Raw genomic sequence first — 12,976 nt, forward strand, 5'->3', positions numbered from 1 at the left:
TTAAGACCAGCCAGTAGATCTTATCTTTGCAGATTGATTCATCGAAGTCAGTTCCCCAAGGGCCTGGATGGGACAGGGCTGGTCAGCAAGAGGATCCAGGTCCTGCCTTTGAGAAAATCAGTCTAGTGGGAGGGCAGGAAAAGAGCAGTTTTTTGTTTGACAACAATAAAGAATCCACCTTTTAGCTTTTTCTATTTGAGGCTAACCAATTCCAGTTCTTTAACCTTTTTGCCTAAGATGTATTTTCCACTGAAGTGGTCTTGGTTTGTCCCCACATTGTTGGGAAAAGCAGCAAGAATGTAAATCAGGCCTGGATTCAGATGCCTGCTGTGGCACTTCATAGGTGTGTGAGCTTAGCCAAACCACCAGCCTCTCTAAGAGTCATCTATAAAATGGAATAAAAGCCCCTAACTTGAAGGCTGGCCAAGAGAATTGAGTGAGAACATGCCAGCCACAGGCACAGCATGGGCTGAGCACACACTAGATACATAGTAAGCATTCCTTCCCCCTCCTCTACTCCCTTTACCCTTTCCTCCATTCTCTTGACAGTGGGTGGCCACAGCTAATCGCATCACCACATCACCGCAATGAGGGATTGACTAATGTAAGCCAGAGAGGACGGCTCACTTCCCAGCCTGTCACATGCCTGGGTTCTCACCAGCCTTCCTGTGGCCCATTTTCTTAGTGACATTAACTGCTGACTCACTTGGCTTATGGTCAGCTCTGAACCCAGGGTCTTTTTCAGTTTACCCCACCACCGCTCCCCAGCTTAGATTTATGGCACAGAATGGGATAATTATTAGAGAACATTTTGTTTAGGTGGCCCTTCTCAAGGAGTCAAAAGCATTACTAGACTGGCAACTTCATGAAGGCAAGGCCCATGTCTACCTTGACTACTTCCATTTTCCACCCTCTAGAATGTGGCCAGGAAGTACTTAGTAAATATCTGTTAAATGAATTAATGTATTTGGAGCTGCTCCCTATCTTCCAGGAGATTCCTATCTGCTCTAGGGCAGCATCTGTAGTAGTAGCAAAACCTTAAGATTTTAACTTACTAAGTGAGCTCTATACTGATTCCCACAAGTACAGAGCAGTAGAAGGACCATGACCTATGACTCAGACTTCGGTTTGAATCCCAGCTCTACTAGTCATGGGCTTGGTGACCTTGAGCAAGTTGCTTATAGCTTAGCCTTAGTCTTCTCCATGGAAAACTGAGGTATCAGTGTCTGCCAGGGTTATCGTAAGAATTCAAGGTGAATATGTATATGTATATGTATATGTAAAAGTGCCCAGCACAAGCTGGCGGTGATCTTGGTTTCACATCAGTGACTCTTTCCAGAACACCTCTTTCCTTTGGTCACCATTGCCTCCTGTAGTTTGGTCCAAGTCTACCCTCCTCTCTTAGACCTTTGCTCACTCAGCCTTCACCCCCCCACCCACCCTTCCTGCTCCCAACAAAAACATACTCTTGACACCCAGCACAGTCAGCAAACATTTGTTAAGCCAGCACCTCAAAATCAGATGCCTACAGTGACCAGGTATGTGTGAAGAAAGCAGGCTGTGTGAGGTTTTTATGTGAAATCTCCCCCCTTAAATTGTTTTTCTTAAATTCCATTAAACTAAAAAACTTTTTTTAAAAAAGATTTTATTTATTTATTCATGACTGACACACAGAGAGAGAGAAGTAGGCTCCATGCAGGGAGCCCAATGTGGGACTTAATCCGGGAGTCTCCAGGATCACACCCTGGTACGAAGGCGGCACCAAACCGCCAGGCCACCGGGGCTGCCCTAAAAAACTTTTTTACCTTTTTATCTCGCCATAATTTCTAGCTTACAAAAAAATTTACAAAATTAATGCAGAGTCTTCCCATATGCCCTTTACCAAAGCTTCCCCAAATGTTATTACCCCATCTTACGTAACCAAAATACCATTATCAAAACCAGGAAGATAACACTATACAGTAGTAGTAATTGATACCATGGATCCTATTCGAATCCTAGCCATTGTCCCACTGATGTCCTTTTTCTTGTCCAGGATTTAGTTGTCATGTCTCTTTAGTCTCCTCCAATTTTGGAAAGTTCTTTAGCCTTTACTTGCCTTCATGACCTTGATGCTTTTAACAAGTGCTGGCTAGTCATGAATCCTCAGTTTGGGTTTGTGTGTTGCTTTCTCATGATTCATTTGAGGTTGCATATTCTTAGCAAGATCCCCACAGGGGTTTACAATGTGCCCTCCCCAGTCTGTCAGATCAGGAGGCACATGATATGTCTCCTTACCAGTGACACTCGCTTTGGTCACTTGGTTAAGATGATGTCAAGTTTCTCAACTGTAAAGCTACTCTTTTCCCTTTGTAATTAATATGGATTTTGTGGGGAGGTACTTTGAAGGCATATAAATATCCTTTTCCTTATCAAACTTTTGATTTATTCATTTCTTTATATAGATTTGTGGCTTCCTGTTTTATCCAATGGGTTATTATCTATTCCTGTGATTATTGATTGTAACGTTCACCTTGCCCTTTCTTTGGCTTGTGTCCCCATCATTCTTTGAACACTTTCTTGCTTTCTGACTTAAGATACTTCAAGCTCATCTTGTGTTTTCTTTGCCTAGCCCTGGAATCAGCCATTTCTCTGAGGGAAGAATATTTAGAAGCCAACATTTAAGAACCAGATGCAATCTGCTATCTGGCTGTCACTGTTCCTGGGCCTTCTCTATGGAATGAGCTAGGAAATACATGTGAATATGATGTGTATTTCTGTATTTCTGTATGTTGAAAATCATGAATTCACAGTGAAACCTCCATTTCCACTCTAGCACCACAGAGTTTATTCTATGTACCTCCAGTTCCCAACAGTGAGACACCTGGCTCCCATCCTCACTGTATTTACATATTCACATTAGTGCGTCTCCCCCATCCCCACCCCGGGATCACTGCCAATTCTCCCCTCTTCACCCTTACTGGGTTCTGACACTGCCCCGAGCCACCCCCACCCCACCTCCTCACCTTGAGTGGCCTCTGAAACTCCCAGTTTGGGAATGATGGCTTATATAGTTAATAAACTATGAGGCCCTTCTTAACCCGGAGGGGGAAGCTGGATTGAAAGCCCCTCCCACCTCTCTGGTGCGGGTCCTCCAGGCTGGGCCCAGCACTGCGTGCTCTCTCTCTCTCTCTCTCTCTCTCTCTCTGGTCATCTCTGCTCCAGCACGCCAAGTTCAGGTCCTCTTTCCTGACCTCTACTTTTGCTGTTCTCCCTTTCCAGACTACTCTCTGCCTCCACTCACTCTTCCTCTGTTCCTCCTGTTCTGTTCAGACATCACCTGCTGCCAGAAGCTTCGTGCATCACCCCAGGTGCCCTTCCATTTCCTTGTTTATTGATGAACTATAGGCACATGGGGCCAAGCGCCGAATTTTATACCTGTATTCCCGGTGCCTAAAAGAGGATTTAGTAGGTGCTTGTAAATGTTAGATAAATATTAATAATAGTAACTGCAAATATTCTTATAATACTTCCTGGGAGCTGAACATAGTCCTAAGTGCTTTATATGTATGGAGCCACTTGGTCCTCACTGCTATGCTGCGAGGTAGTATCGTTGCCACACTTTACAGCCAGAGGAACTGAGGCACAGAGAGGTTGTCAGTAATGTGCCCAAGGTTGCACAGTGTGGCGTCACATTTGAGCCCAGGTTGGCTAATTCTACAGTTCACACATGTTCTTACCTCTCCTGTGCCTAAAGGGGTCAGCATTCTCAGAATGGGAGAGGTGAGTAGGTCTGGATAATTGAGTCATATGGACCCCTCCCTCTCAACCACACTCCCAGCCCCAGTTTCTAGTGCCCCTTCAGGGCCCAAGAACAGATAACTGGTAGCTGAGCAGGCAGGAGGGAAAGTGTTACCTTTTAACTTGGCAACCCCAGGAATTATCTTCTCCCCTGAGGTGTTAGGAAACCCAGCACGTTTCACATGCAATTAGGGTGAACGCAGGGTAGTCAAATATCAGATCTTACGCAAGATTCCAAGTCATTGCGTTGAGGTTAGCAGGGTGCTGACAGCTTTTCCTAGTCACTGAAGGGGAACCACATGCCAACTACTGGTCACACCTAAGGGCTGAAGCAGCCGGCCTCTTCACCATTCCAAGTCCTGCCTGAGAGCTGAGGAACACCGTGTGGACTTAGAGCTCTGTTGATAGAACTCCACTTTGTGAGAACTGTCTGCTCAAGTTCAAGTGACAGGAAGGAAGCCAAGTGTGTGAGGCGCCTCCTCTGTGAATGCTTTGTAAATCCACCACAGACATTTATTTCCATTACTCCTCTCAGTGGCCTGGCAGGAGCGGCGAAACCTAAAGTCACATAGCAAGGAAGACCAGCTCAAGATTTGAATCCAGGGTGGTCTGATTCAAGGCCTTAACTCTTTTTTTTTTTTTAAGATTTTATTTATTTATTCATGAGAGGCACAGACAAAGGCAGAAACATAGTCAGAGGGAGAAGCAGGCTCCCTGCGGGGAGCCCAATGCAACACTCAATCCCAGAACCCTCGGATCACGACCTGAGCCAAAGGCAGACGCTCAACCACTGAGCGACCCAGTGCCCCTTAACTCTTAATTGAATAGCTGGCCAGCATTACACCATGTTTGTCTGCCTCCCAAACCCCAAATTCTTCTGCTGCCCCCAGGATCCTCGTTTGCTCTGATGGGACCCATATGAAAGAAAGGAATCTGCTCTGTATGTGGGGAGGAAAGTTGTGTTAGATGGGAGCCAGAGCTATAGTCATCACAAGCTAATTCTGAGACCAGGCAGGATTTTATGTTAATTTCATGCTTGGAGTGAAGAAGAATCTTTGCAAGCAGGCTGCAGGAGCTGGGGCAGGGGGGAGTGGAAACAGAAGGGGGAGAGGGAGGCAGGAAAGGGAAGAGGGGGAGGAGAGGTGACGCTGGGCAGGAATGCAGTGCCGTCATGGAACTCAGGAAGGACTGTGTGTTTCCCTATTTCCTTCATCAGAGAAGCCCAAGACTTGGGTTCCGTTCATTCCACAAGTGCTTACTGAGTTCTGCTATGTGCCAGGACAAAACCTAACAAGGTCCCTGCCCTTGTGGAGGTTCCATTGTGATGGGAGGGGGGAGACCAACCTAGAAACATAACCAAACGAGGGTCATCTCAGGTAGTTCTAAGTGTTGTGAGGGCGTACTGCCAGGGGGTGGGGCAGAGTCCCATCAGGGGGGTGTCTGGCAGGCCTCTTGGAGGAGATGGCCTGAAAGAGTGGGAGAAGCTGGTTCTGGGAAGAACTGTGGCTCACTGACCAGATGGCTGACACCACCTCCCCTGCTGCCTGAGACATGCCCCTTGCACCCACCTCACCCCTGTCCCCTTTTGCTCTCCGCAGGTTTGACATCTACAGGAAGGTGCCCAAGGACCTCACGCAGCCGACATATACCGGGGCCATTAGTGAGTAGTGTCCTTGCCATTGCTCCCCTCCTTCCCCCCCATCCCATACCTGGGCCTGCTCTCCCTATGCCCAGCTGCTGAGCCAGAGAGGAAAGGAGAGACGAAGAAGAGGAGAAAGGATGGGCATCTTGCCAGCCCTTCATAGTTCCTCATCTCATCTGTCCTCACCATAATGCTGTAAGGTATAGGCATCGTCTGTTTCTGGAAGGATACACCTGGAATCATCAGTAGTAATTGCCTCTGGGAGGAGATATGGGGGCTCAGGGATCATGGGGAGACCGACTTTTCCCTCTCATACCCATTAGGCTACTGGAGTTTTTGACACAAGCCTGTTTTTACTCATTTAAAAAAAAAAAAAAAAGAGTAATTGTACCAGATTTTGGTTTCTAAATGCCGGTCTTCAGTAAAAGAACCTAAGTGTCCTTGAAGAAATAGCTCATTCCAGGGCTGCGGCAGGAAGAGTACAGAATAAGCGTGGATCAGCTTGAGGCCAAAGAAAGCAAAGAAGCACCAAAGGAAAGAAAAGGCTGGAGGTACATTGACACAAAAGCAATAGGAAAGAGGTCTGAGACCAACATGGGCAGTCTGAGTAACTTTCCTGTGGAGCTATGCAGAGATAGCACCTCAACCAAGTGATGAAATTTGACATCAACCAGTGAGAAGTCTTGTGGGTGTCATGTACCCCCCAGTGGAATGTGATGGGAAGGGCACCTCACCTCCAAGGGATCATCACCCCCCAAAAAAGGACGAGCCTATTTAATCACGAGAAAACACCAGACAGTCCCCAGTTGGGGGATGTTCTACAATACACCTACCAGTACTCTTCAAAAATGACAAGGTCTTGGAAACCAAGGAAAGAATGAGGGACTGTGTCGATGGATTCAAGACTAAGAACACAGGAAGACTAAAGGCAAAGTGGAGTCCCAGGTCAGGTCCAGGAACTGAAAAGAAGCATTAGCGGGGAAACTGGTGAGATTTGAGTAACGTCTATAGCTTAGTTAAAGAAGACGTGCACAGGAGGAGAAGCTGGTTGAAGGGTGGATAGGAACTCTCTGTACTATCTGTGCATCTATTATTACTGAACCATGAGAAGTTGAGTAAAAACAAGCTAAAAGTGCCATGCAAGCAGGAATACTTTATAGCCTCATATTCTAGATGAGAAAGTGGGTCCAGAGAGGTGAAGTGACTTGTCTGGGGGTTCATAGCCCTCAAAAGGTAAGCTTGCCTGACTCCCTCACCAGTGCTTGGTGTGGGAGAGAGACCCTCCCCATGGACTGTCCCGTGAGCAGGGCCCTGGGGCTGGGCAGTCAGGTTGGAATCCATTGCTACTTCCCAGGGTGCACCAGGGTCATGGGGATGACCCCACCTGGTCCTGCCCAGCCCTCCCTTATTGACGTTGTGGGTACCTTCTCCACTCCTGGGTCTCCACATCCCTGGGGAAGGGAATAGAGCAGCCAGGTAACAGGTTGTATGTCCTGCAGGCTTCAGGTCTGGCAGAGCCGGGTTCATTCTCCCATCTAGTAGCTAGGTGGCCTGATCCTCAGTTTCCTGATCTGGGGAATAAATGAGTTCATACCTGTCAAGTGTGAGATATGTGCTGAGACCTCAGTGCTTGGACTACACTCTTCTTGTCATTGACCGCCAGGAGCCACCAGCCTGTGAAGGTCTGTGACAGCAAATGCTGTGACGCTTGGTGCCTGGGTCCCCAGAGAGGATATTCAAGGCACGTCAGAGGCAAGGGGCTTGTTCATTTATCTGTTCAACTAGTTTATGACCCTGGTGTCCTGTCCCCTTCCTCCCACCAACCAGGAGTTCAGACCTCTGCTTCACGGCCTCTAAAGTCTCACCCTTGTCAAGTGTGTGTAACAATCAGATCTGTATCCTCCTAGTATTTTTAAAGAATAAATGCAGGCTTTGGTATACCGATATCCTTGTTATAAGCAGAGATGGGAGCATACCGTCCATACCACTCTTCCCTGCCCTTTTTTCAGCTGACACATCCTGGACACCTTTCATACCGACACATAAATGGCCCACTACATTCCTCCCTCCCGATGTGTCTGGCAGCCCATCGTTGCCATCATCTGTGCGACCCATGGTTTATGTAACCAGTCTCCTGAGGGGTGGACATTCTTGATTCCCATTTATTGCTATTGCAGACATCCTTGTCCATATATTTTTATATCCTTGTATGGTTATTTCTGTAAGGTAGCTTTCCTAGAAGAGGAATTACTGGGTCAAAGGGTATGTGCGTTATAAAATTTAGAAGGTACTGCCAGATGGCCCTCCAGGGATGTGGTCTGATTTGCAGCCCCAGCCACAACATGCAAGACAGCAAATTCCTTTACACAAGAGGGGAAAAGGTGTGAGGCCTGGGAAGCCAGCCCCTAGCTACTATTTAGTGAACAGATTATTAACTGGGTCCTGGGTCCAGATCCCGTGCCAAGTGCCACAATAGTGTTGATGAAGGGGCTTTGGTCTTTGTCCTTGAGGAGCACACGGCCTCAAGGTTTGAATTCTGCCTCCTTCACTTACGTGGCCATTTGGCCTAGGACAGATTCCTTGACTTCCCAGAGTCTTGGGTCTTGGGTCCTAGGTCTTGTGTTCCCCTTTGCTCACAGCACAGTTTCTACTCACACATGCTCTCTAGGGGACACATTCCTAACGTCTACTGCCTGAGTCAGTTTCAGAAGAAGTCTGGTGTCAGAGAGCCCAAACAGAAGTCTGGTGTTAGCTTCTTGCCCAAACATGGATGGAAAACCTTCATCAAGCCTTCAGTATCACAAAGGCCTTTCTGGTTGAAATACTTCCTACTTGCCTTCAAGTATGTTTTTCATTCATTCATCCATTCATTCAACAAATGCTTATTTCATGCCTCCTCTGAGCGAGGCACTGTGTAAGAACCTGAGGCCACAGTGATACTAAGTCAACGTCTCTGTCCTCCTAGTATGGGTAAGTGGTAGGGTGAGTAGTCACAGAGCATGTATGATCAGGGCTATTGGACGCTTGGGTTTCAGCTGAGCAGACTCTGGACTTAACAAGTGTCTACCTGCTGGGTTGACTGGCCTTGAACAGAGCACAGATTCCCAAAAGGAGCCTTCCATCCCTGTCCCACCACTTCCAATCTGGATGGAGTTAGAACTTTGGGGCCTCTTTGCAGGGTTGGGTGGGGCAAGGAAAGCAGTTAGAAGAGCTGGATTGGCCTAAGTCAGCATTAACCTTCAGAAATAACTCCCTATTTTGTAACTGTTCATTACATCATTCAGTGGGTTGCTGGGGCTTGAGAGTAGTTTGGGAGGGGTGAAAGTGATCCTGGAATGTGGGTCCTACATAATACTGGAAGATTACAGGGGAAGGGTGTTTTCCCTGGCAGTGGGACTCTTTATCAGGCATCATAGCTGCAGTTTGCAGGTGAGAAAGGAAAGGACGTGAGCCAGGAAATCGGGATCAGTGGCTGCAGGAGTGCAGGGGATTTATCCAGCAGCTGGGAAGACATTTGAAATTAGTTTCTAAAAGCAAGGAAACATCCCCCCTCCGTATAAACTGATGTGGCATGTATTTAGAGATAGGTTGCTGAGGAGCAAAGCATGGTTGAAAAGGATGTATACATTATACTGTTGTTTTTGTAGAGAAAAAAGGGATTTGTACATCTATGCTTAAATGACTGTAGAAGGATGTGAGACCATAATGCCGATACCTCTGGGCAGGGGTCTGCAGATGAAGAGAGACTCACCACACTGCTTTTTTATGTAACTTGACTATTTTTCTTATCATGTGCATGTATTACTTCTTCTGAGAAGAAAAAAAAAAAGAATGAAGCCATTTAATACTGCCCCATATAGCTTTTTCAATGTTTGAAGAATTGAAGAGTCATTCTAGGATCCCATGGGTTGGTCTAGTTTTAGAGGTGTGGTGGGGACTCTGGGGATGTCCCTGTCTTGCTTTTCACTTGGAGTCCTAGATCTTGGGGTTTCTTTTCTTAGGGCATTGCCTCTAGAATTCACTCGTCCCAGGCCTGTGCCCCCATCTGCCTTCCAGTGTGTTCCTGGACCCAGTGTCTTACTCTCTGAGCCTCCATTTCTACATAGTTCACAAGGACATGTGCCCCGTCAGGCAGGAATGTGAGATGACAGGGTGGCTATTCATGCTACTACCACAGGGCATGATGTAGTAGGGGCCCAGCAAACATTTGTCCTCTTCCTTCTTCACTCAGAATTAATCTTTGTTCATTTTAAGGTAGGTAGGTAGGTAGGTAGGTAGGTAGGTGGATGGATGATAACTGGTTTCAGAGTTTACCACAGTGCTCAGCTAGCCCAGGAGCAGGCTGTCAAGAAGGTAGCAGAATCAGCAAGTGGGACCAGGAACTTTTTTTCTTCAAAGGAAAGTAGAGGTCACCCCATTTGTCAGTCCCCAAGCCCTCCAAGGTCTCCCTGATGAAAGTTCTAATAATAAGTGAATGCTCAAGCCTTTATTACCTGCCAGGCACTATTTCAACCCTAGTGTCTGTGTTTTGGAAATTCAGAGCAGCCCCATAAGGCATGTGGCCATTTAACAGATGAGGAAACGGAGGCTGGGATTGGTGAGCAGCTTACCCAGTGACGCACAGCAGCTGAGCTGTGGACCAAACTTTGTAAGCCCTTGTCTGCTGCACGCCTCTGTGATAAGCCCAGAGGAGGTGTTCAGCTCTCATTCCATACTCTTGGTGGTGACTTCCTCCTGTGTGCCGAGCGCTGCTAGGCTAGGCATTGGAGCTGTGGAGTTTCTGCCTTCAGGGATAGCGGGTTAATGAGAGAAGCAGCCACAAATAGCCAATAAAATGTGGAAAGTGTGAGAATAGATCCTGGGAACACAGAGGAAAGAGTGACCAGCTCCACCTCTCAGGGTGAGGGGAACTTCCCACCAGAAAAGATGTTTGAGCTGGGCCTTGGCCTGGGAGGACAGAGAGAGGTTCCCCCCTCCCAGAGAGGAGGGGAACAGGGAGGAAAGGGGGAGGTAAGATGGGAGGGGCAGGAACCGCAGGAACAGCAATAAAACACGTATTGCATGCGGCTCAGTGTGGCTGGGTGGTTAGATATGGAGGATGTATAAGGAGATGGGGCTGGAGTTGAGGCAGATCCTGGGGCACTTGTTGTCTTGCCCCCAGGAGTGGCTCCAGGGGTCACAGATTTTGCCCTTGTCAGGGGCCCAGTGGACAAGATAAATATGAGTGATGTGGGCCAACTCTGGAGCCCTTTTCCAAAACTCCCTGCATTTCAGACTTGTATAAAGAATTCATTCCATGAAGAACTGTCCCTTCTCTTGAAGCCCAAGTGCTTGGTTATCCTCATTTTCTGACCTCTGTTGAAGACGTGGGCACAGGGTGATAGTACCACTGGGGGTGGCAGTAGATGGCGAGAGACACTCAGCCTCAGCCTGGGAATCAGGGAGGCAAGAGGGAGTGGTGGGGCCTTTGACAGACTGGCGAGCTCAGACCCTGTGTGGGAGCAAGGGCTTGAGTGTTGTGGAGCAGCCAGCAATCTGGCCTTTGATGTGAAATCAGATTGTTCAGTGTCAACTGCAGATTTTAAAATCCCTACCACTTTTGCCGAACAGGACACATTTGTGGGCTACCAGTTTCCAACCTGTTTTTGACTGACCTCTGCATTAATATACTTTTGTGGAAGGAAGCCAGGCTGGCCCCCGACTGAGGACCTGTGGGGGGGGGGAGTCCCCATAGGAAGGTCAGCTCAGTACCTAAGGTGGTCTACAGTTTCTGGGAGCAGGGCTACTTCTACTAAGAAGGGGCTTTGGGGTGATTGGTGTGGCATCTCTCCCCCTCCCTCTAAGCAGCTTTCCTAGAGGCAGGGGAGGGGGAAGAGAGGGGAGGGGTGGAGAGGACCCAACCCCCTTCCACCAGTGCCCTTCACCCTTAACAGTGCATCTCTCTGTATTGTTCCTTCCAGTTTCTATCTGCTGCTGCCTCTTCATCCTCTTCCTCTTCCTCTCGGAGCTCACCGGATTCATAACAACAGAAGTGTAAGTTTCATTCCCCCTCAGGGGGCATTCTAGAGTGTTCTGAGACCCCAAGCGAGAGGAGGGAGGGGCTTTAAAAAGGCGAGAGACCTCTAAACCTTCCAACTCTCATTTCCAAGCCCGTGGCATCCTTCACTCCTCTATTTCTTAAAAGGGTATTGAAGTTAGAGTAAAAGCAAACACTCATTGAAGCTAAAGAGAACATTTGGGTTCTGTTTTGGGAGGAGGCGGGGCTCCTGGGTCCTCAGATGAACAGAAATCATGGACCCGGCTCTGCCTTCCCTTTGTTTGGCCAGTGGGCTTTTTTCCTTCTGAATCAGCGCAGGGTCATTTGATGTGAAAGCTGGAGGAGTTCAGAGAAACGATGCAGCTTCCTACCAGAGAGGGGTGGGGTTGCTGACATCAGAGCTTGGTTCCCTCACCTAAGCCCCCTTCCCTGCTCAGAGGCCCATACTCAGTGAGGAATCAGCGTGGGCTTCCTGGCAGTGCCTGACGCATTGTGAATCGATCTCTGATTTCTAGAATAATCCTTTGCCCAGATAATCTAGTAAATGCTCTGGGGTATGTGTAACACAGAATGCCATTGGGATTATTCAGTCACGACCTCATTGGCCGCCCTGAGGTGGAATTAGACCCCAGAGCTTCCTGCCTTGGTCACTGGCTCAAGGCTTCCAAGCCTCTTCATTCCTGTGTTTACAACTCAGAAAGTCATCGCGGGGCTGGGCCCTGGCCACCCACTCCTCTGTCCAACACTGGAAGTTTCTTTCTCACTCATGGAATTTCTTGGTTTCCTTTGTTTCCCTCTCAACCACAAGACAATAGGGAACAAAAAAACATAGCTGCTTAGTCCAAGACAGGCCTGGTAGCTGTGTAAGTGTTACCACCTTTAATCCTCCAGCAGCCCCAGGAGGTAGTTATCTCCGCTTTACAGATGGGGAGAACTGAGGCTCAGAGAGGTGGAGGGATCTGGACAGATCTTATCTTCCCCCACCACCACATGCCTGCCAGCTCATTTCTGGATGTAGCCTCCTGCCTTCCACTACTATGAGACAGTTTGCCTTCCCTGTCACTCTGATCCTATTTTTAACCCTGATGACACCAAAGCCCAGGGGGTCTCATGGAGTGGTAAGAAAAAACTTTGGACAAAGCATTGGGAGACCTAGGGGTAGGTCTCTGCTCAGTGACCACTTTGCTGTGTGACCTGGACAGGTTGCCAAACTTCTCTGGCTCTTAGAATTGCTGGCCAAACAAGGGAGGGTATACCAGAGTCAAAGCTTCCAGGTCTGAGGAGGCTCGTGTGCTTTCCAAGATATGACTCCCTGACCATGCAGGGGTCAGAGAAGGTTCTTTGTCCCATTCGGCTCCTAATGGGGGGCGGCTCTGTGTACATTTGGGCCACTGGATGTCTCGGAGGTCACGCCATCATGATTTGGAGTTGGAAACAGGGACAGCAGGAAGATATTGAGACCTACTGTGTGCCATACACCTGCTGGTCTTTCTAGGCTGCACCCCATTCTCTGGGGA

General features: G+C 48.1%; 1 protein-coding gene across 8 annotated transcripts in view; it reads left to right on the forward strand.

Moving 5' to 3' along the window:
- Positions 1 to 12,976, forward strand: part of ERGIC1 (endoplasmic reticulum-golgi intermediate compartment 1) — a 103,678-nt gene that overhangs the window by 43,345 nt on the left and 47,357 nt on the right. For 6 of the 8 annotated variants that reach the window (XM_041747404.1, XM_041747397.1, XM_041747398.1 and 3 more), the window contains 2 exons: positions 5,379 to 5,440; positions 11,383 to 11,455. In XM_041747404.1, coding sequence (XP_041603338.1) covers positions 5,379 to 5,440; positions 11,383 to 11,455 — 135 coding nt within the window. Of the gene's footprint in view, positions 1 to 2,719; positions 2,738 to 5,378; positions 5,441 to 11,382; positions 11,456 to 12,976 lie in introns of those variants that run through there. The other 2 variants (XM_041747402.1, XM_041747403.1) reach the window with 2 other exon arrangements.

Source organism: Vulpes lagopus, chromosome 3 (assembly GCF_018345385.1).
Source record: "Vulpes lagopus strain Blue_001 chromosome 3, ASM1834538v1, whole genome shotgun sequence".
NCBI classification, from domain to species: domain Eukaryota; kingdom Metazoa; phylum Chordata; class Mammalia; order Carnivora; family Canidae; genus Vulpes; species Vulpes lagopus.